The sequence below is a fragment of the Nomascus leucogenys genome, chromosome 9, assembly GCF_006542625.1.
Source record: "Nomascus leucogenys isolate Asia chromosome 9, Asia_NLE_v1, whole genome shotgun sequence".
Lineage (NCBI taxonomy): Eukaryota > Metazoa > Chordata > Mammalia > Primates > Hylobatidae > Nomascus > Nomascus leucogenys.
The window spans coordinates 18509708-18537271 of NC_044389.1; the positions used below are offsets into that span (position 1 = coordinate 18509708).

General features: G+C 37.6%; 1 protein-coding gene across 4 annotated transcripts in view; it reads right to left on the reverse strand.

Moving 5' to 3' along the window:
* Positions 1–700: 700 nt before the first annotated feature.
* CRB1 (crumbs cell polarity complex component 1) overlaps positions 701–27564 on the reverse strand; it is a 210941-nt gene continuing 184077 nt past the window's right edge. For all 4 annotated transcript variants that reach the window (XM_003264508.2, XM_030818696.1, XM_012501946.2 and 1 more), the window contains one exon: positions 701–1495. In XM_003264508.2, coding sequence (XP_003264556.1) covers positions 1280–1495 — 216 coding nt within the window. In that variant the 3' untranslated portion in view covers positions 701–1279. The remainder of the gene's footprint in view (positions 1496–27564) is intronic.

The following is a 27564-nucleotide window of genomic DNA, read 5'->3' on the forward strand; positions in this document are numbered from 1 at the left end:
GGGCCACAGGAGAGAATTTCATATAGTAGGAAATATGACAGCATGTTTGGTGCCGATAGGGATGCCCCAGGACAATGGGAAAACTGATGATGTAGAAGAGAAGGGAACTTGCTGAAATGATGTCCTTGAGTAGTTGAGATGGATGGATTCTTCTAGACCAGATTTAAAAATTCATGTCATTAGACATGTTGAACGTATACCCAGAATATCTATGCATCTATTCTTAAATTTTATTTATATTTTACTACAGTAGTATGTTTCATAATTTCAAAGCCTATATAAAAATATAACCAGGTGCTTTGTGGAAAAAAATATAAGAATAGAAGCCCCAGCATTTTCTCCAAATACCCCATAGTCTTAAGCACATACTCCTTAAAGTGCACACACTTAACTTTGGAGTTCTTACCTTTAGACAATGTCACTGTTTGGCACTGATTTACCTAAAAGCAGTTGGAAGAAAAGAACTCGATTTTTCGAACTTGAGAATCTGAGTTTTCCTCCTGTTTTGATTTCTATGTAGGAAGCGTTTTGACTTAACCAACCCTTTACAAAGAGTAATAATTTTAAAATATAACCAACTTGAGATGATTTAGTTAAAAGATCTAATTCATAAGCAGGTTCTTCAAATGTTCTTAGAGGTGACTTTTGTCACATGTAATGTCACAAAAATGCAAAAAGTACTCAGAAAGGAGAACAACCACATTTCAATTTTTATTTGTTGCTATTGGGTCACTTTTTTGAACCATAAGTCATTCCCATGGCTTTCTCTGAATCTATGAATGAAGGACAAAAGTATACATCCCATCACTGGTATACAACAATAACCTTTGACCACATGATAGGAGAAGTGAGAAATGTAGCCAATTTTTTCCTGCAGTTTCTGTGTAAACATATGGCAGTTTACACAGAAACTACAGAAAGTACAGAAACCTAAAATGAAAACTAAAATTTGTTCCCAAAGAGGTTGAAAAGAGGAAAGAGTTTCAGTGATAGCCACTGGAGCCACAGAAGACTTTATTCTCTGGAAGATGTTTTTGCTAATTATAAGGCTGAAATTACTGGCACAGACTTTTTTTGCGATTGGCTGATTTAACATAATAAAACAACGGTGTCGAGTGGAACCACTGTGAAAGTCTTTAAGGTGGTCAAAGGAATCATTCTTGTAGTTCCAGTGTAATCCCTGTTGCAGATTAACATTGTCAGGTATGTCAGAGACACCTGAAGTACAGTCATCACATTCACAGTGTGTGGATCCCCATCTCGAAGGGACAGAATCCTTCTAAATCAGTCTCTCCATTGCAGGGGGCGGCATCAAGTTCCACATTTCCACTCGGGAGCCCTCCTTCTCCTGACGGCTGGGGCTGTAGGTTCCCTGAGTTGCCCTTTTGTTGGAGGTGACAACAGAAGCAACAATGGCCAGCAAGAGGATCAGTAACAAGGCGAGGGTCACTGAGCCAATAGCAGTGAAAATGTCCGAGATCAAGTCATCTGCCAACTGGAAAGATCGAAATCATTGGGATGAGAATTCTACAGCAAAGGCAAATAAATATTCAGGACAGTGGAACTACCCAGGAATGAAGACCAACCAGAGCAAGCTGGTACCACTCAGTACTGTAAAAGGACCAAGGTATTAAAAGAAAGTCAGATTTTCTTATTCTCAAATCATTTGCAAATGATCATATATCTAGCATCTAAAGTCTACAGTCAGAAAATATGGCATGAAATATCTACTATATTTGTTCAGTCTCTTAATCTCAGTGATTGAGATCATTCGTGTAGCAACAAAGGCAAAAGGTGATCCCACACTTATATTTGTAAAATGATTCTAGATCCATAGCCATGTATTATTCATGATCTCTTTCCTCCCTTGCCAAAAGTTCTAATTTGGGACTGAAGAAATGGTTGTTTTACAGTTTTGTTTTGTTTTGTTTTGTTGTTTTGGGAAAGGAAAGAAATTAAATTAGTTGGGTCTTGTGGGAAAAATTCTTGAGACAGAGGAGGGACCGTGACACGCTGGTCTCGCAGGGGGTTTCCACCGGAAATCACTTTGATTCGGATTCGACATGGCAATTGAATGGTTGTAAAGGCACGTGTGCTTAATGCTGAATCCAATCATCTAGCAGCAGACAGTGGCAGGTAGAGCCCTGTCAAAGGGAGCTGGATCCTGGGCTTTCAAAATTGTTATTTTTACACAGTGGTTTGGTTAATGTTAATTCCGACGCGTTCGCAAAATACTTTTTAGCAAACCCGAACTCTTGTCAGTTTAACAATGGGTAACATGAAACTGTGAATGAGTTGCATAGAAATATTAAAGACAGAAAGAAGTTACTGTTTGAATTTTTAAACTGATTTTTTCAAAGACATATTTCTGTCAGAGTAAATCAGGAGTAAACTCTTTTACCTTCTCATTTAGCTTTCTCTAGGACTCATCCCCACATTACCAAACCAATCTATTACGAATGAAATCTGTGTTTAACATCCTAGAGAGTTTAAATATCTTTTCTATCCTTAGTCTCTTTTTATTGTTCCCTGTGTCTTGGTTTAAATTATTATACAATTAATATAATATTCTAACATATTCACAGTATTGTCTGGGATCTACTCACAATAATCCTTGCTCAATTGTGGTTCATTAGTTTGTGCATTCATTCAGCAATACTTGTTGACCATTTACTATGAGCATTTACTGAGCTAGGAAATGAAAATACATAGACAAATAAAAGTTTGGAATCTGGAGCTCAAATTCTGGAGATAGGAGAAGAGGAAGACACACACACAAATAATCATAATACATTACAGATAGGTGTTATGACCGTGTGATGAATTGTGTTGAGGAGTAGGTGGAGCAAGATTGGAATGAGACATGATTGTCTTTTGAAGGATTAGTGGGTGCTCAAGTACTTCAAGGAGGAAATTCCACTTTAATGAGACAATCTCGGTGGCTCACGCTGTAATCCCAGCACTTTGGGAAGCTGAGGTGGGCAGATCACCTGAGGTCAGGATCTCGAGACCAGCCTGGCCAATATGGTGAAACCCTGTCTCTATTAAAAATAAAAAAATTAGCAGGGCATGGTGGTGGGCTCCTGTAATCCCAACTACTTGGGAGGCTGAGGCAGAAGAATCACTTGAACCCGAGAGGAGGAGGTTGATGTAAGCTGAGATCTCACGCTACTGCACTCCACCCTGGGTGATAGAGCAAAACTCTGTCTCAAAACAAAAACAAAAACAAAACATAAAATGCCAGAAGACATAAAAGTCCTTAGAATTTAGGGAAACAGTAAGAAACCCAGTGTGACTGAAGACATTGACCATGAATGTGTATGTTTGAATTGGGAAAGGGTGAAGAGTTGGTGAGAGAAAATACTATAAAGTAGAAGGGTCTTGTTAAGAAATGTGAATGCCACACTAAACTCAGACTTTGTCCTGTAGTCAGTGAGGAGCCACTGAAGATATTTAAGCAAAAGCGAGACGTTTTAAACTCTGGTAACAGGGTGGAGGATGGGAGATAGTGTAGGTGGGGAAGAAATTGAAGGTAGAGAAGTTTATCTTATTAGTCACGATAAGAGATTCTTTAGGTCTAAATTTAGCAAAGGAGTGAGAATTGAAGGGAAAGAATGGTTGAGAGAGATTTCTGAGGTAAATTCAGCATCACCCCATGTCAGATTGTGTGGGGTAGTGGGGAAGAGAGGAAGGATGAAGATGGCTGGTGATACCATATTAGATGAGCAGGTGGATTGGGATGTCAGTCATTGAAATTGGGTTCACATGAGGAAAAAGTGGGTTCACATGAGGTTTGTGTAGGAAGAATATGAGGTCAGGTTGGGAAAACCTGGTCTTAGGTGCCTTGGAGACATTCAAGAATATAGTACTATTAGATCATTAGAAATACGTTTACTACTCCATCTCCCCTTCACATTACTGTGAAAAATTCTGGGTTATGACAACTTTTCATTTTCCAATGATTGGAGCTTTTGAAGTAAAGCATATAGAATTTCATGGAGTTCAGTAGTTTTTTAGAAAAAATAGTTTATGTCAACTAGAGGGCAAGCTCTCCATCCATACTGTGTGGCCATGCTTTTGTAAATAATTATATGTTTTATCAATAAAGATAACTCTGGCCTGGGAAAGAGGAACAGAACCGTAGAGTTGGGCTTGAAAGTTCAAAAGGCTGGGACACAGAAGGGCAGATGAAATCTGACCAGAAAAACACCTTAGTACTATCCAATGATCTTTAGAAAATGCACACTCTTGTTCTTAAATGTTGATTTCATCTTAATCTGTCTGGTAAGTCGTGTCATCTGTTGGAGTAAATGGCGGTTCTCCTGGATGAGAGAATTGGGAGTGTCCACACCCATGCACGCAAGAGAAAAATCATTTGGTTTGTCTCCGTTTTCTAAACTTTTCCAGGCCCTTCTCTTCTCATTCAGCCTGAGATTGATTACATTGGGTAAACTGAGGCTGCCTAGATCCTCTCATCTGTTATGCTGCAACAGGAGAGGAAGAAGGACTCATGGGGGTGGGTCCCGAGTCCTTGTTAGTACCCCAATTCAGGTTGAACCAGAGGGCTGACCTGTTTCACATATTTTGGGACTCCTGAGGAACCAAGTCCTTCAACTACAGTTGCTTTGCTGTTCTTAAAAATGTGATAAAAATAAAAGAGCAAATTCAAGGCCTGGGATCCAGCCCCATGCCAGTCCTGGCTGTGTAATGAAGTGGTTAAGAGGTCAGTCTTCAGAGGCAGAGACCTGGGTTTGATTCGTGGCTCTGCCAATTACTTGTGCAAACACAGCAAGTTATTTCACCTCTTAGGAACGCATTTTCATCACTTATAAAATGGAATATTAATATCTACTTCAAAGGATGGTACCAAACAAAACATAAAGAACATAAAACACAAAAAGCACAGCCTATAGGAAGTTCTCAAATACATAAACATATTAGCAGTCATTAGTATACCATTTATCATTATCCCTAATTCTATTTGCTTTTAAAAGATAAACTAGAATTCCCTCAGGACATTGCAGTATGACCAAGGGAGCAAACCTACAAACCTAATATTGCAATTCCCAGCCTCACATAAAGTTTTTGATGAAAGAGTTCCCCTAACTGTATCAAATAGGGCATGTCATTAAGCTTTAGAGTGAACTGAATGAGTAGCGTTTTGAAATCGCCTCTTCAGGGCCCTTTGCTTTTAAATTCCCATGGTTGAAAGGCTTTTTTTTGCTCCACTATTCTTCAACTGTGCTTAAAATATACGGCACTAGGATGGATCTTTTGATAATTGAAACTGCTGGGACACATGAACTGATGATGGAGGCCTCCAGGTGCAGGACGAGATTTAAGGCCAGCCCTATTTGGATTGGTTGTGCTCTAACACTGCGCTTTTGAATAACCTTTTCCTGAAAAGATGTACCCCAAATTAATTATAAATATCATGTAAAATTATTTTTTTCCTGAAAAATGACATGCTGCTCTCTGTAGTCAGTTATCATATTAACATCTTTTAAAAATGTATATTGTATATGTGATTAATTTAAACTGTGATTACTTTGAACTCCATATCTGCAGAATAAAATAAATAGATGTTTCATTTGTTCTCCTCAAAGAGAATTTATTCTGAAACATTAACTGGGTTCTGGCCTATATAGGACCCAAGCAAGGTTATACCATGGTATTCTATGGTGATACTGTCAAAACCTATTTTGAAACTTCCATCCTGATTATTGTATGCTGGCATGTGCTAGCACCATACGTTAATGTGTGTTTTCCTCTTAATCCCAGAAAAGAAATTTCAGACTGTTTCTTCTGAAGGGGAACTGGAAACAGCATGCACTTGCTAAGCAGACAGAAAGGGATTTGAATCCAGTTTTGACACTTGTTTAGTATACTTAGCCTATATATACTGTTTTCCCACTTCTCTCAGAAAAGTCATAAGAATGAAAGAGCAAATTCAAAGCTTGGGATGCAGCCCTACCTCTGCCACTCCTGGCTGTGTAATGAAGTGGTTAAGAGCTCTGCGCATATACCGTTTTCCCACAGTATATGTAGGATAAGTATAATAAATGGGGACAACAATTCCCACGTCTTAGAATTGTTCTGAGAATTACAGCATTCAGTGGATAAAGAGCTTCTCATAGGACATACGCACAGGATGAGAACTTTGATCCATGTGATTGCTCTTATTACCCCGAGTGACCCTCCCCTGATTGATTTTCTTGACCCTGTTTGGATTTCAGAACTCCTACCATCCACTCAGGGCCGAACTTGTGAACAACGAGGCGCTTTGGGTTATCATTCTCACTGTGCTGATATGGCGCTTGTAGAAGGGTGTGCAATCTGGGCCTATCAGAATCAACTGTTACTAATTGCTTGAAAGTTCATCTAATTTGGAAAACACAAAATGAGCTGGAAATAAGAGAAATGAGACAAATTCTGTTGTCAGCATCAGGACCTATCTTTCATGATAATTAGGGCCGATGACAGCATTCGAAATAATGTGAAAACAATAAACATATTAGAAGGAGCCCCGAAAAAATATGAAACGTTGCAGGATTTTTTGGAAAATGTAACCTCACATTTCCAAGTGAATAGAGGTGCAAACATGAAAGCCTTGACTTAAAGTGAGGGAAATCAAGAACTAATGCTGCAAGCATCAGCCCCCTGAGATCGTTTCTCTTATGCCTGCGTTTTCTAAAACCAACAGAAGTATGTTTGTGGTTAAAAATGGAGGCAATATTTGGGGTTAAAAACTGGCTCCTGGAAAACACCACAGTGGAATGAATTACTTCAAGTCTTTCCTGGAATTCAGTTGTATATATATCAGTTACATAGAAATATGTGGAGACAGTTTAAGATGGAAAGTTAAAATGTTTGAATGTGCCAATTGATTACAGGTTACATTCCAGCTTCAATATGCGCGTTTCTGAAACTAGTTGTCTCTGTGTGTGTATTTAGTGTTACATCAAATAACCAAGTAAGACCATTATGTGCAATTAAGAGAATTAGTGATTCATGGAAAAATTACTTTAAACACATTGTGTCTTTAACATGCCAGTTGGAATATTTATCTTCCATCTACATATATAAAGTAAAATAAAGACATCTCTTGAATGCTCATCCTCTAAATTTTTAAAAAGGGAATACAACTTCGGAGAGCAGTTCTTGTGAATTGCTATTCTGACAAGTAGATCATCAGTTTGGTGGATGGTAAAAACCTCCCACACAGACCTCAGTCCTTGAACTATATCTTATCAGTGAATTGTTAGAAACGGCCGTTTCCATAGTAATATTGAATATGTGCCAAAACTCTGTTTTTAAAATTAATATTGCTATAGCAGCCAATTTTCAACCATAAATACACTGTCCACTTTACAGTCATAAGGGGAAAATAAGGTATTAAAAAGCCAAAAGAGAGGACTTGGGAAGTGTCCTGGGATAAGGAGGAGGCTATCCAGCCAGATGCTCCTTTCACCAAATAAAAGGCTTAGGAATGTGAAGAAAGGACGGCGATCAGAGAGCCACCAGGCACCTTTCCCTCTGAGCAGCAGGCTGACAGCAGGGAACAGGGGAGGGAGGGATCTGCACTGCATGCTGAGTATCATTTTCTCCTTGGCACTGCCCCATCTCTTCATCTTGCTGCTCTGCTTCTCCCAGAAAACAGATAAGCTCCCACTGGGTTTGCTGAGAACAGAACAATGGTGAGCTACAGCCCCCTCCAAGGGCTGTAAGACTGCAGTTAGCAGGGTTTCAAGTCCCTTGCTGGAAAAAGAAGGAATCCAATATAAAGGCTTTCTCATTAATTCTCACCATGTGATTACAATTTCTTGTAACTATGCTGATTGGGGGTCATCACAGTAGCTGGGGGAGGAAAAACTGAGCTGAGATGGGACCATCCAGGGAACCACAGCCTGGAAGATGCTTCCTGGGAACCTTCTGATATGATTTCCATACCAGAAGGAATGGTATAGCTATAATAGGAAGGAAGAGGCTAGAACAGATACTGTGGAAATTTCCTGTGGACACATTGGAGATAAATGAGAAAAAAAAAAAAACTGATCTAACTTAAGGATATATATTTGGAATTCTAGTTCCAGGTTAAACAATCAACCTCTTAACATTAACTTAAGCATGACATATTTCCTCTTGTAGACCTTTAGGGAAAGGGCCCAGTGACACTAAGATTTGACATGTGCGGTGACATTGGTCATAAATAGAGAAGTTTATTTCTGCATTCAACAAATTGTGTAATCACAATGCTAGCTAGAAGCAGAGTGGTGAGCCAAACAGTCCCTGGCAGGAGCCAGTATAGGCATTGGATCTGTAAAAGTAAGTATCAAGCAAAAGCCCTGATAATTCACAACCTCTCTCCTACTTAGGATATCAGATTTTAGGCAGAAGCATAGATGCAGCTAGAAGTTTGAGGATATTGCTTTCATATTTTTCTCTCCATAAGCAGGTGGTATAAGTGATAGCATTGTTTTCTTTGGAGCACATGGCCTTGTGAATAAAAATTATCGCCTCGTCTCATACAAGAACCAAATCCCAGCAGCTCAAACTCAGTTATATTTCATTATAATTTGTAAATTTATTGTTGAAAGATAATGGCTAGCCATTTCTTCTGACCCTGTGTCAGTGGTTCGCCAGATGTTTTTAACACAGAAAATGCTTTAATTCTCCTAATAACTCAGCTAGGTAGGTGTTACTATTTGCTGTCACCTTCTTGGGGAGACTTTCCCTGACCATCCTCTTTGATTGCAATCAGCTTTCATCCTCTCAAGTATGCAGTACCATGTGAAGTCTATAGAGTTTATGTGTGTCTCCTGCTGTAATGGAAGCTCCATTCAGGTGCAGATATTTGCCTTCCTTGTTCCCAGTTGTTTCCCTGGCACCTGGAACAGTGTCTGTTCCACAAAGACATTGCAGACTGCCACTTGGCAGAAGCGAGTTGAAAGTTAGAGCTTGTCTAGCAGCATGCGATGAGCTATTGACTTTATCAACACAGAGTTTCTTCCTCTTGGGATTTTTACCTAATAAAAACCTCAGCATGTGTCCAGCTGAGGAACGGAAGCAGCAAGGGGAGGTGCCATCTCTGAGGTGCTGCTGGCAGGAATTGGAGTGGCAGATAAGGGATAATATGACCAAGGAGCCAACCAGACATGAACATTATTCCTTTTTGTGAAATCAACAAACAATGTGTTTGTTTTTACCTTTTCCTGCCCCTCTTATCTAGAATGGAAACGTTATCAAATGACACAATCAGGAGCTGCTAGTGAGAATTTAAAACAAAAATAAAGGTAAAAAATAAGCAGCAGCCAGCTATCATTTGCTACATGCGAATTATTCTTTTTGTTTCCGTTAGGTGAACTACTGGACATTAGCTTGGCCTATTTTGGTCTCAGAAAAGCTGTGTGGACATTCATGCTTCTCTCCCTCTTTTTTCTTTTCTTCTCTTTATTTCATTTTAGAAAACAGTGGTTGCTAACTAAAGATTCAGAGCGTGTAACTCATTCAGCGCTATGAGCTGCAAACACTTGTAGTTTTCAAAGCACATCCTTTTCATCTCTTCATTACTCTGTGCCCAGACCCATTTGTAACCAATTCCCCTACCATTCTGTTCAAATTTCTCTCTTCTGCATTCCCACAGTCACAATCCTGGCCCAGCTGTCTTCTCCCTAGGTAATTCATCTATTCTCTACACATTTTTATTTCCTCCAGAATCTACATCCTCCATCCAGCCCCACAGAAAAAAATGACCGTACTTACCTGACTAGAAAGCCCTGGGAACGAACTACATCAAACCTAACCATATCAAATATAAATTGCTAATTTCAATTTTATTGCTTTATTTATTTCGAGACAGGGTCTCACTCTGTCGCCCAGGCTGGAGTGCAGAGGCGCGATCTTGGCTCACTGCAGCCTTGACCTCCTGGGCTCAAGCAATCCGCCCACCTTGGCTTCCCAAAGTGCTGGGATTAGAGACATGCGCCACTCCACCCAGCGATTTTTAAGTTGAGGCTCTTTATTAATGAGTCCCATTTCCTCATGAGCGTCAGTTGCAGCCTAGTTAGTGCCGGGGGTTCCAGCAGAGCAACTCTCTTTGCCTGCCACTTTTCAAGCAGGAATCACCTGCTCCTGCCAAACCACTTCTCCATCCTGAAACATGCCGTTAACCACTTCTCCATCCTGAAACATGCCGTTTATTCAATCATGCCTCTCCTTTTTTAAAAAAGATAATTCAAACTTTCTCTGTACTTTGCAAAGCCTCTCCTGGGAAGCCCATGTGACTCCACTCGCCTGTAACTCTTACACAGCGATGTCCAGGGCCAGCACATTTTTGAGAAGAGCTGTAGCTAGGCCAGCCTGGCATAGCACATGCACATGAATGTGTAGCTGTTGTTTAATGTGAGTTAAGCCAAATCCATCCCTCCCTTCAGGACTGTAAAGCATGACTATTTGTTACTCTGGAACTTCCCAATAATATAAAATGCAGTGCTTTGCACAAGTGGTTGACCAATTATTATTGACTCACACACTTGTAATGCTGATTGCCCTGTTTAACACATTATTAAGTTCTTCTCAGTCATAAGAAGAGTTCTATAGAGCCAAGAAAGTTTGTTGGTGGTGAAATTCATTCCTTCATTTATTCATGCTTTCATTCACTTACTGAACAAATTATTACCGAATGCCTTCAAAGTTTCAGACAGCATATTAGATCCTGGAGATATGGAAGTAAAAGGCATAACCATTATCTTTAAAATAATTCACTATTTAGTGATAATGCCTGGGGGTGGGGCAGCTATATAAACAATTACAGTTCCATATGGGTGGTGTTAGTTTAGAGGTGAATATGAAGGAAAAACAAGGAGAAAGGAAGGTGCTCATGGGATCTCTAAGTTTCTCAAAGGAAGTCGGTGGGGGAATGAGGTAAAGAAGTATGCTTTAGGCTGAAGGAATCACCATGATCCAATTGCTTTAAGGAGAACAAAAAGCATGCTTGTGGTTCTGGGACATTTCCCGCATGCCTGAGAAACTTTACAGAAGGATAACTCCTTATGCAGAGACACAAATGGAGAAGAAATAGAATAGGAAGTGGCAGACAGCTCATGTGCCAGGAAAGTGTTTACCAAAACTGAGCATGTAACCCATCTAGATACCATGTCAAGAAACCTGATTTCCTGTCTCTCAGGAGGGCCAGAATGGAGGGAGCAATTTGTGTGTACTCGCTGCTGGTCCTTTCCTAGGCTGATGACTTATACCACTTATTTTAAACATAGTAGCTTCGTTATTTGAGTTCCTTTTTTATGTATCTGCTGGGTCCTCTACTAACTTGCATTTTGTAGTGCAGAAAAAGATTGGAGTTTCTTCATATCCCATTTCTGCCATACTAAATAATTTTAGAAGACAAGGGATAAATATGCCAATTTATTTTATACAGAATTCCAAAAGTAAGAGAATATTCAGTGGCAAAAGAATTAAAAGGGCAGGGGACAGTTTGAGGTAAAAAAGATACTAAAAAGACACGCCAACTGATGACTAAATACAATTGATTGTATCCTAGATTTTAAAAATCTATAAGGGACATTATTGGGACAATTAGAAAGTCTGAATATGGATAGTATATAAGATGTTAAATTTCTTGAATGCGATACTAGCATTGTGGTTATAGAGGGAAGCCCTCTTTCTTAAGACATACTAAAATACTTAGTGGTAAAGTGTCATGACATCTGCAATCTACTTTCTAATCACTGAGCAAAAAAAAAATACATGTGTATGGACAGAGATAAAGCAAAGGTATCAAAATGTTAAAAAGTTGGTAATCTGGGTTAAAGAGTTACATGCATTACATGAAAAAAAGTTGTAACTTTTTCTCAATTCTCTTTAGGTTTGCATTTTTTTCCAAGCAAAATGTTGGAAAAGTAATAATTTAACAAATAATTTTTATAAGGAAAATAGTTCCTCCAACCCCCATATTTGCAGATCTTGCTTCTTCCATTACCCCTTCCTTGGCTGTTCCAGGCCTTGCTTATTTCTCTCTGCTCTACACTTTTATTGCACAATAAATCTTGCTCTCATTGATGGTCTTATCTCCTCTACCAGACACTAAGATATGGATCACATCACATGTTAGTTTCCTCACATATTTGGCCCTGACCCTGCCTGCCTGTGCATTGCACGGTGTTGGACACACTTTGGGTGTTCACGGACTTTCTTATGATTGACTGGTGTCACCGCTCTTAACCTATAAGCCGTACCTTGGCTCTCTTTTCATTCAGATTTCTTTCTTCTTTCCAGCTTTCTTCAGCTAGTTAAAAGCTGCTATTAATTCATTCTCACATTACGCAGAAAAAATAACGCAGGATCCCTGACATCTCTACGGCTTATCACATATCCCTTCAGCAGAGGTAATCTAGTCTGTGTCATCATATTTATTGCCCCCAAATCAAAACCAGTTGCCAAAGTAATGAAGGTCTATTGGTTTGTGTTGACTTAATCCATGTCAGAGGAGCTTTAGGAGCATATAAGGATAATTTGACCAGCAAAAGGAAAGCCATAAAAATGATCAAAAAGCCAATAGATATGCTGAGAACACCAAGCTTATTTTACTGAGGATTTATGGCCAATTTATCAGAAAATTATTTGGTCCAAGCCTACATTCGAATAAGTCTCTCAATAATTCAGCAAAGATTCCAACCTCTGAAAAAAAATAGCCTCCTATAATGAGATACCCTAGTAACCCCTAACTTGCAGCACATGTACTTTAATTTTCAACAGTTGTGAGACTGCAGTAAATCCAGCTTTTGAATCACTAGTCCCATTTATGCCTCAGACCTGCATTAAATTACCAGAGCCTGAACTGCCTCAGAGCAGAGCCAATGCATCGTCCCTTCAACCTGCATAAGTGTTGATTAATCAAATAGGGCTTAAATGTCGGACATACCCCAGATGGTAGCAGTGCCAACTCCTGCTGTGTCTCAGCAGAAGTGGATGCCAAATCACCAGGCTCTGCCACACTGTCAGCTTTGCCCCAGGCCCAACTTTGGAGGTTGTGTTTTATTGACCAGACTCAAATTGGCTTCCCCTCGTGTAGGTGATAAAGTGTGGTGTCAAGTCACCCATGTAAAATATATTATTTTAACTTTGACAGCTTGTCATTGAAGTCCTTGTTTATATAATCTATTGTGCCATTTACTCTATTCTTATTTTAAAAAGCAAACATAGAAATAAAAACCTTTCTTTTAGTGTTTCATTGATGAATGTCTATACCTTGCACCTTCTCTTAAATAAACTCGAAAGTAGCCATTTCTATTGTCACTGTCAGTTTACATCAAATTATCACACTTTCAGTTTCGAACTCTGCCTAGTGTAAGATGAAAGACACATATCATGCTTTAATGGGAAGCCTTTCACCGCACAGCCTTCTCTCTTCAAAATAGTTTGAGACTTGGTATGTCTAAACAGAGATGGATCCTGTGAAGCTGAGAGGCTGGTCAGATCCCAAGTGAACATTTCTAAAATCTATGAACTCAAAGCAACTTAAAACACCAAGCAACCTGACAACCAGCAAAGATAGAAACCTTCATATTATGAGGATTTATTGAAATAGTATTTAGTTTTAGAACTACAGGTTTCTTTCAGAAGTCAGGCTTTCATAAGCCATTTGGTAAAAGTCTATAGGTTTTAAAGTTAGTAGGATTAAAAAAAAACAAAACCCAAAACCTTATGTATGACTTTACTAACAGTTCACATAAATACCCAAAAGCACAACAGAAGCGAAGGCTAGGTTTTCATTTGTATTAAGGAATCTAAAGCATTTATTCTTGGAGGGGACAAAAATAAAGTCTAACAGCATTTTCCTATTAGTTTAAAAATACTGCTGAACTAAAATTTCTCCATCCCTATGTATAAATTTAGCACAGAATTTAATAACCTACTATAAAATTAGATCATACAGTAAAGCTAAAGTGGTTATTTTATGCTTTGGGATCTCTACGTCTGTGTTATATACAGTATATAGGGTAATTATGATATTCACAATGACCACATCTTTTTTTGAAATAATAGTTTGAGACCCTTGCCCGAGGAAAGGTGGGAAGTAGAAGTGACAAGAACTCTGTTCCTTTGCTACAAAAGGCTCAAAAGACAAATTGCATGACAAGTTCTCTTCTCCTTTAGCCAACTGGTTAATTTTTGGAGACTGTTTTAATAAAATGAAGACTGGGTTCTCTGTTTTCTAAGCAGCTTGGAGGTCTATTTAAGAAAAAAACTGAGATAACCTGGCTAATGTGCTTGATTGTATTTTATTTCTATAATTTGCTATTCATACTCTCAAAATACAGTTTTTTTTTCTGGATAATTCCTATCTCATACTTGGTATCACACTGACATGAATTATTTACATTATTTCTGAATTTTGAAGTAATTGCTTAGAGAAAATATTCTTCTTAGTGACTTAAATAATCTGAAACAGGGAAGTTTTATTTTTTTTAACTCCCAAGGAGACATAGAATTGAATGTTCAAACTATAAACTAAGCCTCTTCAATTTTGTGGTGCAGCACAACTCTCTCTACTTTTCCCATACCCCAAATAACACTCCCACTGCCCCTTTAAAAAAAATATTTCCCTTGGGTCTATAACTTTTCTACTCAATCACCATTTAGATTGCTTGTCCTCAGGGATATGGCTGAGTTAGGAGCCTCAGGAAGAAAACCATGATTAGGTTTTCTAGGCCTGAAAAATCCTCCCCAATCCTGTTTCCAAGGATTGATGCCAATTCTCCAAACGTGCTCAGTGCTCATGTTCTTTTCAGGGTCATTCTGCTTGTACAGCACAGATTAAACACACAGCCTCAGTATTTTCAGTGTTGCGAGGAGACGCATTTACATTCCACTGACAGCGTTGGGTGTAAAAGGAAGCCATCTGCTGTGATTTAGCAACACGAGGAGAAGCTACAACTTTGACAAGAGAGAAAGAGTTGCAACATACCTCAACTCAGTCCAGGTCCTCTTTGTGGGGCGGACCTGAGCAGAAATCACTTCAATATTAAAAGACATTTTTATTAAGTAGTTCTTAGATGTTGGTCTTTTATTAAGTGTTTCATTGTCCTCTTTCACTAAAATTCGTTTGCAGCTATTTGTTAGGATTCTTTTACCAGTTTCAGGAACCCAGAGTAAATAGATTAATTCTATGACAAAGATGACAACTAGGTCTTTGATTCTTTGAGCATTCTATCCAGGTAGTTAATCTTTCCTGTATCTGGTTCATTTTCTACACTGGGGTTACCTGTAAAATACATTAGAACTAAAAGGTGGAACATAGGGATATGGAAAAAGTAACTACAAGCTGAGGATATAATATTTTCTGGCATTTTACATGTCATCTCTTAATTTTCACCACAATCTAATGATATAGAGATTATTGCATGTATTTAAAAGATGATTTAAGCAATTTGTCCAAAGTCACACAGCTAGTAAGCAGCTTAGAATCCAAATTATCAGGGCTTGTTTAATTACGCACAGCTGCATCCTTAGACAGAGAACTATATAAATGTAACCCCAAATCTACCCCATAATTTCAACTGTATTACCCTTAGTTGGCATATTTGCAGACTGAAAGAAGAGTAAAAATTGTTATTTTATATTTCAGGTCTCTTACTATGCATAGTGCTTATGTAACCAATCATGCTTCTCTGATTACTGATGTTTGTTTAGTTTTTTTTTTTTTTTTTTGGACTTTGCATGTGAGAATTACTTCAATAAAGTAGGCTGATGGGTGGAAGGGTTTTGTTTTGAGTTCTAGGAAGGTGCCTAGCACACAGCAGGTGTCGGGGGGTAAACTGTCTTTACAAACAGTGTCTGCATAGACCTAGAAAAATTCAGCAGAACAAAGAGAAAACTCCATAATGCACAACTTTCAGTCCTATGCTTTTAACCTACCAGTATGTCTATCAAGAAGTAAAACAACTAAACAATGAAGAAAATCTCCCAGGGTTGTGGCTCCTATAAAACAGCCATGTGCTCCCCTCCAGTTTCAACATAATATCATCAGGCGATGATTAAGAAGGTAGCTGTTTCAGTGCTTCACAGTGTCAAGAAACAAGGTATCAAGCCAACAACTTCCTTGTTAGGTGTAGCACTTAGATTGCAGCCATGTTTTGCTTCCAACTGTAAATATTAATGGTGAAGAAAAAAAAAAAGATCTGCATTGGCTGTAGGCTGCCTGAGCTCAGCATATTACATGACACTCTGGCGTTATTTGCTGAGATGTAGATAACTGTACTTCTTGTTAACAAGTTTCCATGTATTTTCACTCCATCAGCAGGTTCTTGAATCAATGCTTAGATTACGTTTGACTACATCAGCACAATTTGACTTTGATGGAAAGTTTGAAATTTATGTGTAATTAAAAATTATACATCAATTTCCTAATTTTCCAGAAAAGGCAGCTAATCCTTTTGGATGCCATAGCATTTATACCTTGTCCCTCAAAACACACTGGCTCCTGTGCCTCTAACTCACTAAAGGAGTGCGTAATGTTTTTAGGACCAAGGGAGTATTTCAGGGCAAATTGAGGGAGTCCTTTCACATGTCACCCATTGCCAAGAGGACTTAATGTTTCCAGAAGCATAGGGGAACTACAGAGTTGTTTTTATACTCCTTTTGAGACACTAAGTTTCAAAACCATTTTAAAGGAGCTTATATTTCCTTATAGATTAATGTAAAAAAAGCCTGAAATTAATTTAAATCATTTATTAAAACATACACACATATTCCACTATATGTAAGGTATATCAGTATTATTAATAGTGTCTGAATTCAATAAATACCAATTGATGAGGATGGTAATACAGTCGTCCATAAAATTCTCCTAAGTTGTTTCATTGCAATGGCACATTTCTGCCTATAAAAAGTCTAAGGCAAAAAGCTTATTCTACACTAACATGTACAAAATCAAGAACGACAACATTACATGGGTATAAAATGTGGAAAAGTCAAACTGTTTAATTTATAAGAACATACTTTTGCATTTGTGTAGCATAAATTCTAATGGGCATGTCCTCCGCGATGAGTTCCTGCAATTCATGGCATGCTACGCTTTTGTCTTAATGTACAATTCCAAGACCCATACATTTCTATATTGAGGAAACTATTCAAACAACATGCCACCTTTTCCTCCTTTTCCTGTCAGCTTCAGAGTTCATGATGTTTTGCAGGTGCTGAAATTTTTTTGAACTGAGCTGACAAATTAGATGGCATTGTAAAACAAATGCAGCATTCCTGGACATAAATGATGAGTAAGGTCTGATATATTCAGTAAGGTGCAACTTGGATTGTTTGCCAGTTAGAGGGGAAAACTCTACAGATTCACGTGTCGAGCACAATCTGGACCTCACTTTTAACCAAGAGAATGTAATAAGAGCTTGTGAATTGCAATGTCTGATCAATGGAATGAGTAAATCAGTGGACAAGTCTTTAAAAGGAAATTGACCAACGATGATGGTTCTTGTTATATGTCTCTCTAGCTTGCAGTGCCATGAGAGCTAACGCACAGGATGCAGCCTACTCTTCTGTCACAGAATATTTAATTTGAAGAGACAGCCACTCAAATGCTTTCCCTTTATGCACATGTGCGTCACCTTCATGGCTCTCGTAACCCACCCCAGGCTCTTTCCATCCCAGAGTGCCTCTTTACAAAGGTGTGCATTTTCTCCGTCACAGTAGTCCTCTGTCCTCCCCAGCCATGGTGGGAATCCTGTGAAATACTCCTTTTCTGTTTCAAGGCAGAAGACTAATTATGCACAATTACACAGGGAAGCTGATCCTCTTCAGCTCACCTCACAAGGTGAATGTGAAGCTCAATGTCATTACTTAGCATTCTGTAAATAAATCTTTAAGTTGAGGGGCTTATATTGGTTTCTATAATTTGAGAGCATTTACGTGGGTAATTAAGTGGCAACGCAGTTATACCAGCCAAACACACACAACCTTTAACTTCAAGAAGCTGCAAATAAGGATAATTTACATATTGCCAGCTGTGATTATCTTTAGTGTTCACAGGACTTAATGGTAAAAATAAATAGATTCTGGATCCCATTAGGGTCGTAGAGCAAATTTTACAATTTCTTTCCCATTTACATTCCTCATTTGCCCCTAGAACTGTTATTTAAGAAATTCCAGAGTTCCCTGGACATAGTTGGTCCCAGGATAAACTTGTGTTTTTGTAAACTATGTGTAATGGCATCTCTTTTAAAACACTTATTTTACAATTAAGAAATGTTAAGACTTCTAGAATTTTCTGGTAGGACAGTCGGCTTAAAAACAGTCTCCAAATGTTGCACTTTACAAACTAGGAAACAGAAACCCAAAATTATACACTGGAGAAAAAAATGAGGATTTGAGGTTAGATGAACTGTGTGACCCCAAGTAAGTCACTTCACTTCTTTGGGCCTTCGTTTCAGCATCTGTAAAGTGGAAATAACAGTACTACTGATGGTTAGAACTAAATGAGGCATTGCATGTTGAGTGCATGTGATCATTATGGCCTAATATCAGAGAAGGCACAACCCTTGGCTGAAAGAGGCACCGTAAGAATCCTGGTCATCTGATGCAAGCTTTCTTGTGCACTAGACTGTTAACTCCCCTCAGGGAGTTAAAGGTCTGATTTTATAATCTTCTGGCTTCCTTAGCTCTGAAAATAGATTGCACTAATCACAGAAATGTTCAAACCAACCACTGATCAGTATAAGGCACCGTTTATATTGATCTGCACAACTTAGAAATTTTCTGAAGTGAGTAAATATAGTTCCTTAATTTTATGTACATTAAGATGGTGAGTAATAACATCAGTCTATTGCCCCAGAGACTCTTTTTTAGTGATGCTGATCCAGGGAATTTGCTCAATTTTTAGTGAAGGAAGACTTAATCTGATTACATCTGAACCTCCCCAGACCAAAACATGTCTTTGGTCCTTTGAGAGAAATAGGAGAGCATCGCAGGTCTAAATATCCTCAATTAAAATCCTCAATTAAGAACTTTAGAAAGATTCAAGTGAAGTGAAAAAAAAAAGGTGGGGGGGGGCTTAAAGCAAGACTTACTAACAAAACTATGCCTAGAGAAAACTTCTAATTAGCAGAAATCAAAAATTGGACTGAAGATTTTGTGTTTTTAATAAGCTAGTTTCAAAAACCAAACTCCCAAAAAAATCTGCTCAGGAAAAACTTTCTGTCTGCATAACATTATATATTTTAAAAAATTTTGGAAGAATAAACAGTTTGTATTGCTTTGAGTTCCAAAATAAAATAATTCGTCTAAGAATAGAATTCACGAGTTTTTATTGATAAATCCATCATGAAGGAAAGATGCTACCATTTTGGTGTAAGATCCTGCCATGGTCTGAATGTTCATGTCCTCCCAGATTTCATTCACTGAAACCTAATCATCAATGTCACCATATTAGAAGATGGGGCCAATTAGGTCATGAGGGTAGAGCCTTCATGAATGGGATTAGTGACCTTATAAAAGAGGTCCTGGAGAACTGCCTTGTTCCTTTGTCATGTGAGGACACAGAGAGAAGACACCATTTATGAACCAGGAAATGGGTGGGTCCTCACCAGACACTAAATCTGCTGGTCAGTTGGTCTTGAAGTTCCCAGCCTCCAGTACTAATACATTTCTGTTGTTTAAAAGTTACTCGGTCAATGGTATTTTGTTACAGCAGTCCAAACAGAGTAAGGTAGGTCCTTTCTAGTCAGAAAGTGAATTGTAGCCATATATAATCAAAACCTGTAGGAAACATTTGAGAAGAAAACATGGCATATACCTAAATCACAGAATTATAGAATGACTCTTTCTTCTCTGGCTGGATTTTTACCAAAGTTTGGTCGATGGAATCCATCATCTAATCTTTCTCTTAATTTATCCACTTTTATATGCTACTATTTCCTGACATTCTTTATCTATTAAAATCAGGCCTATCTAGTCTCTGTTCTTCATCTCACCTAAACTTTTTTTTCCCACTATCACATCTTTACTTGTGACATTTTTCTCTCTTGAATGTGCTCCCATTTTCTGTTCTATAAATAATCTTTCTCATATGTCATGGCCTACTTTAATTTCCGTATCCTCCATGAAAACTTTCCCTCTTGCAATAGCTCATAGCGATCAGACTTCTGTGAATTTATACTGTGCTTTTACTCAGTAACATAAATTAGGGATTAATTGTTTTCAGGATGTTTTGTAGTTTCTTTTTGCTTGACAGCTAGATTATAGTTTCCTGGAAAGTATTGTCACAGGAATTATATATTATCTTTTACAGATTCCCTGCTCTCCTTCTTCTCTCCCTGTGTACTACCCATTGCCAGATGTATTGAAGAAACAAACGTGTGGATGGAATGGTGACTTTGGGAAGATGCTTGCATTCTTTCAGCTGTAGAGAATATGTGGAAGGCACTGACTCCAGAAGCTCTCTGCATTGCCATGGGACTTATGAAAGGACATAACATTGGATTTCCTGCCTAGAAGCTCAGAATGTCAGCTTCTCCTGTGGGGAGCAGTTATTGCAGATAAAGGTGGCTTACAGGGATGATGAATTGGCAATGAATAGGTGGGAGTGGACAGCATAAACCCTTCAGGTTCAACTGAATTTGGAAAGAAGAGAACATTTGGAAAATTTGTTGTAAGGCTTTTCTGACAACTAGATTTGTAAAAAAAAAAAAGATAAGCTTTAGTGTTATTAATGGCATTTTTGGGGCAAATGCAGAAATCTTCATCCATGTCCCTAAACTCCTGTGGCTGCTGTAGGGCTCTTTCTACTTGTAAACTCTACTAGCTCTTTCCTGGATCCTCCTTTTCTTCAGGTACCACCCATTTTTCCTTGGCATATTTCTGCTCTCATTGCTTAGGGCCCCTTCAAAAGTGTGTGTTGATGTTGATTGTCTTTTGGGGCCAGTGCCTTAAGTTTCCTTTCTTCCCTGATGTCTATAACCCTTGTTCGGTGATCCCTAAGGAAGGTTATGGCTTTAATGGATTTTTTTCTAGAATTTCCATTTTCTACTCTCACAAATCTAAAAATGCAGTTATGTTAAGAGGAACTAATAATCAATGAAAGCAAGGGATAATTATAAACATGGTGTGGCACTTACACTATTAATAAAAACATGGGCATTCTGACATTCTAAGCTCTCTTTGCTGACAGGTATACAACTTATTTGTGAACTTCTGCAGTGAAAAGCTGTTTAAATTAAATTAACACTTTGGTAGCAAATAAACAATCAACGATATGAAAAAACATGTCAAGGAGAAATGTGCTTTTCGTTCTTCTGAGATAATGCTTGCTTATTCTTTAAGAGCTGGGTCAAATATCTTCTGCACGAAGCCTTTTCTACCCTACCCCCAGCCCCAGGAATGTTCTCATTTCTTCTGTGCACACCACATACCATTCTTTCATTTGTTCATTTATTCCTTTGGTAAATAGTGAAGCACTACTCTGCCAGGAATGATTGCCAGGTACTGAAGTTATAAAGATAAAGAAGATATTTTCTCCACCTTCCTATAGCTCTCAGGATGGAGGATAAGGCAGACAAATGAAGGCTTTTGCAGTATAGCTAATTGATAATAGATGCAGGTGCTCCGGGATCTGAAAGCATGGCTCCAACTTCTGAATTGGAGAGCCTTGGAAAAGATACTCAGCCTCTCTCTGATTTTGAGTTCTCGTCAACAAAATGAGGAAAATAATATTTCTTGACTCTTGGGACTTTGTGAATAATAAATAAAATAATGCTTATAATGACCTTAGCATAGTTTCAGGCTCAGAGTAAGCACACAACAAATATTAGCCACTATTAGTATTATTATACAATGCTATGATAGAGGCGTACTTAGGATTGTATGGCAACAAGACACTCCAAATGCTGATTGCGTGGGGGAGGGGAGCAAGGAAATATTGATTGGAACATTATGAGAACAAACGTATTTGACTAGGCAAAGGAGAATGAAATGAGGGTTTTAGGGTTGAAGAACAATGAGCAACATATTCTTTAAAATGTCTTTTCAATATTGCAGCAGTGGTCAGCTCTTACTGGCTTTAGAGCAAGTGGAAGAAAAGGACATGATTTTCTACAATTCAACCACACTTATCTTACTTTGAAGAGAAAATCCACTCCTCCTCTCAAACTACTACGATTTTTAGGCAAATTGAGTATAACCTGCAGGACTGCCTTGAGAGTGTCCTTGGCTGTGTCCATGTGATTATGTTACAGGTGAGGACTATCTCTTTACGGATCTCGACTGCATTTGGGATTGGTTCAGGGAAGGGTTAATTTACATCAAATTCTAATTCAAGATGAATAATGGGGTTTCTGTGCATTGGGTTCTTAGATGGAAATGTTTTCCTAAGGGAGAGTGTGGCTCACTTGTCCCCAAGACACTATCATCAACAAAGTGGTGACTAATGATCAAGCCTTGCCTTTTTCATCCTGTAAATTTGAAAGGGAAATGGGACAATTTTCTGTACTTACTATATACTATCATTTTCATCTTAATTTCAGTAGCTAGGGGGCAAGATGAATAAAAACATTCACACACACATACACACACAAAAACAAAATTCTCAAAGCTGGAAATTGACACTTCAAAATTACCTCAAAAATACCTCATTCATTATCTCAATCACTTAGGTAATATTTATTGAGTATATACTTACTCAGGATGATGCTGGCTATTGAAAAATTCAAGGAAATGAATTGGTTTCGAAATATAATTTTTTTCCTGAGTTCTAGGTATCAACTAGAGTAATTTCAGCCATTTATCAGTCATTAATACATATTTTCCCACTTTAACAAATATAGAAGTACTTCCGTTTTCCTTTATAACTGTGTTGTTATCAGCATAGGATTATCAAAGAAATATTAAGGGAAGTGGATAAAAGTAACATATATTTGTAGCTATTTGTGAAACTAAATTAAAATACATTCAACTAGACAATGAAATAATCATGAATATAATTTCCAAATGATCAAATAACTTTCATTGCAAATAGCCTATTTGGTTTTGGATGTTATAGTTCGTATGTGGCTTCCTTTCTGTGTATAATTAATCTCCAAAATATTTCTACAGTTTACATGAAACTAACCTGTGTTTCAGTAATTACAATTGTGAGAAAAATATAATAGCCATGATCTTTATAACCCTTTAGGAGGAAAAAATCATTTTTATTTTAAAGAAATTTAGGAAAATTATACACATATAATCCATGAATAAGTATTATGAGTCACGGAAGTTTTAAGTAGAAACAATATTAAAGCAATTGCCAATTTCAAGTCAATTATCTTGGTATTTAAAATTGTTCAGATAGTAAATTCCTACAGTCTTCTACATGCTATTCAATTTGTTCTCACAAAAAAAGATTTAGCAATGAATTCAATGAGCTGCAACGGCATTTCCTAAAGGCAATGTAAGATATTAAAGAAAAAAAATCCACACTATATAAAAATGTATACACTCCATTCTTAAAATTAAAAATTAGTAGAAACTAAATTCATGTCATGTTAAACAAGACAACGGCATGGTATCTGGGTGCATACCGGCAGTTTTCAGTTTGGTTGACAACTCTATTTTTAATAGATGGAACTGATGCCAAAGGTTCTCCTTGAGCAAAAAATAAGGAAAATAATTCAAGAAAATTGGTAACTAACGCGATGCCGTCAACTTTATTGTTTGCTTTGAGTTATTTTTGTCAGTTAACTGGTTTGTAACATGTAGACTTGATTTCTGAATGATCTGTGATAGATGCCAATGGCATTTTAAAGAGAATCAAGTGAAACATAATGCATTCTCCTGGGTGGGTAATAACTAGGATATGTCCTAGTTTGCCCAGAACAGTATCAGTTTAGGCTGTTGTCCTAGAATAATTATTAATAGTGTTGCTCTCTTTCACTTTGAAAATGCTCCAATTTGGACAATAAATAATATGGCCAACCTTGTCATAACCAACATATGTCATTATAGACACATTAAAAATATCTTTATGATTCACAAAATTAGAGAACTCTTATGTACGAAGCTATGTACCTGATTTTCTTACCTAAGTTCTTTGAAAGCACAAACACACATTTTTGTGTATATTTTAGTTGCTTACCATGCCTAGCTCAGAGCTTTGCCTGAAAAAGGCCCTTGATAAATGGTGGATGAATGAATAAATGCATTATTTTAAAAACCGGTTTCCGTAAGTCTAGTATCGTACCAAGGAAATGATCATTTTAGGGAGATTTCAGTAGATGATGAGATTGATTTGACAGCTAACAAAAATGCTGCATGATTTGGTTAGCTAGTCAACTCAGTGGCAAACATCAACCTAGTTATTTCCCGCAGTTGTCTATGGCTTAACAAACCAACCAATTTAGTTGGTTGCACCTATAATCCAGGAGCTCCACTCTGTATGTTGCCTGTTTCCATTCTATTCAGAACACATGAAAAAATGTGTTCTGACGGGAAAAGCCTATGTTGCATGATTTCCGTGAAGCCTGCAGCAATGACCTCACATTAAGAAATGAAGAACATTAATTATACTTGCTGAAGCAGAAATCTTAATAATGTATGAAAAGATGAAAGGTAAAGAGATTAGTGAAATAAATTAGACCTAATTTTGGTGCTTGATAATGCATCAAAATAACATTTATGAACAATTTCTTATTTTATTTATTTATTTTTCCTCCATTTGAAATATTTTAAATTTTCTCTTAAGTAACTTTTTAAAAAATTGTGGTAAGATCATTTTACATAAGATTCTACTAACAAAATTTCAAGTGCACAGTACAGTATTATTATCTGTAGGCACAAGTGTTGTACAGCTGTTCTCTAAAACTTTTTCTTCTTGTATAATTAAAATTTTATACCACTGGGCACAGTGGCTCATGCTTGTAATCCCAGCACTTTGGCAGGCCAGGGCAGGAGGATTGCTTGAGCCCGGGAGTTTGAGACCAGCCTCGGCAACATAGTGAGACCTCATCTCTACAAATAATAATAACAATAATAATAATAAGAAGAAGAAGAAGAAGAAGAAGAAGAAAATTAGCCAGGTGTGGTGGCACATGGCTGTAGTCCCAGCTACTCAGGAGGCCGAGGAAGGAGTATTGCCTGAACCTAGAAGTCTGAGGCTGCAATGAGTTGTGATCACACCGCTGGACTCTAGCCTGGGCAACAGAGCAAGACCTTGTCTCCCTCTCTCTCTCTCTCTCTCTATACATATATATATACACATACACATACACACACACACAGTTATTTAATGTATATATTTATATACTAATATGTTTATAATTAGTATACTAATATAAGTATACTTAATTAGTATATAAGTATATATTAGTATATAAGTATATATTAGTATATAAGTATATAATTAGTAATCCTTATATATATAAATATATATACTTATATACTAATTTAATTATACATATTATACACACACACACACACACACACACACACACTTATTTAATGACATCTCACCATTTCCACTTCCCCCTAGCTCCTAGCAACCATAATTCTACCCTCTGTTCCTAGGAGTTTGACTCTTCTAGATACCTCATGTAAGTGAACTCATACAATACTTGTCCTTCTTTAATTGGGTAATTTCACTTAGCGTAATATACTTCTGGTTCATTCCTATTGTAATGTGTGTCAGAATTTTGTTCTTTTTAAGGCTGAATAATATTCCATTTTATTTTCTTTATTCATTTATCCTTCACTGAACATGTAGCCTGTTTCCATCTATTGGCTATTGTGAATAATGCTGAAATGGATGTGGGAATGCAGATATGTCTTTGAAATCCTGATTTCAATTATTTTGTATATATACTCAGAATCATGAATCATATGATAGTTAACAAATTATATGACAGTTCTATTTTTAATTTTTTCAGAAAATTTCATACAGGTTTTTATAGTGACTCAACCATTTCTACATATGTGTAACTTATTTAGGAATCAACTTATAGGGTTTGTTACTAAAGATAGTGCTGCATCCTAGGAAGACCTGTGGCTTGGAATTAAGTACTCCCAGGTTCTAAACCTTGCTCTGATCCCTATTTGTTGTGTGGCCCTGGGGCAGGTAACTAGCCCTTCTAAATCTCATTTTCCCCATCTATAAGATGGGCATTATAATATTTATCTCATAAGGTTTCTGTGAATATTTATTACTAAAATTGATATGTAAGGTCCCTTCATCTCATACATCCTTTCATTTTTCCATCACGAAATCAAGCCAGACTCAGCCTTGTCTCCTACATCCTCTAAGATCCTAGGCCTATATAATGACAATTTATATTCATCATCATATTTCTTTAAAGTACTTATAATATCATTAGACTAAGACTACATTTTGATGAATGCAGTGCTAATGTTGATTGGGTTTTATAAATTTGTAGCTTTAAAATAGGTCATGTATGCAGGTACTCTGCAATGGTCTAGAGTACTCTGAGACTCTCATTCACAATCTCTCTGGCAAATGGGATAGGGAGTTTCCTGCATCGTCTTAGAACAGAAGGAAGAATATTGAACTGTGGGTTGAGAGACCAGTATACTTGTAGAGTCTAAATAAAGCACTCTCTCTCTGAGCTTTAGATTCTTCATCTCATACATAAAGAAGCTGGATTAGATGATTCCTGAAATCCTTTTTAACTCTTTAATTCTCCCTTCTGCATTAACAACCTAAACTTTAGAAGAAGCATCCTCGCAAATATCAGGCACCTATTATGGAGTCAGTTTAACTGTATTTTTTTTTTTTTTTTTTTTTTTTTTTTTTTTTTTTTTTTTTTTGAGACGGAGTCTTGCTCTGTCGCCCAGGCTGGAGTGCAGTGGCACGATCTCGGCTCACTGCAAGCTCTGCCTCCCGGGTTCACGCCTTTCTCCTGCCTCAGCCTCTCTGAGTAGCTGGGACTACAGGCGCCTGCCACCACGCCCGGCTAATTTTTTGTATTTTTATTAGAGACGGGGTTTCACTGTAGTCTCGATCTCCTGACCTCGTGATCCGCCCGCCTCGGCCTCCCAAAGTGCTGGGATTACAAGCGTGAGCCACCGTGCCCGGCCCAGTTTAATCGTATTGAATTGTCATTTTTATCAGTCAAAATGTCAAATATTTGCAAGTTCATATGATTCAATCTAATCTTTCAGTGGCATACGTAGTGGTTGAAAGAGCATTCACTTAATCTTCCTTATTATAAGGGACGTCCTACAATTTATAACGGAATGTTTTTCTAATGTCAGTATTTTACCATACGATATTAAGAAGAAAAGCACAATTTAAACAAACTTTCCCAATTGCTCTCTTGCTATTGTCTGGCTATATGCCTCGATTCTGTTGCAGATCTTGTTTGGAAATGATTGAGGATGAAGCAATGCAGACCTTGAAGTTTGCTCAGAAAATCCTGTAAGTGTATATGAAGCACATGGCAAACATCCAGGCCCAGCCCATCCTTGCTCTGAATGGGGCAGAATCGAAAGTGTTAGGTTCAGTTTCAGAGAAAGCAGCATAATAAATCAATGCATTTAAAAATATCACATTCTTAGGGA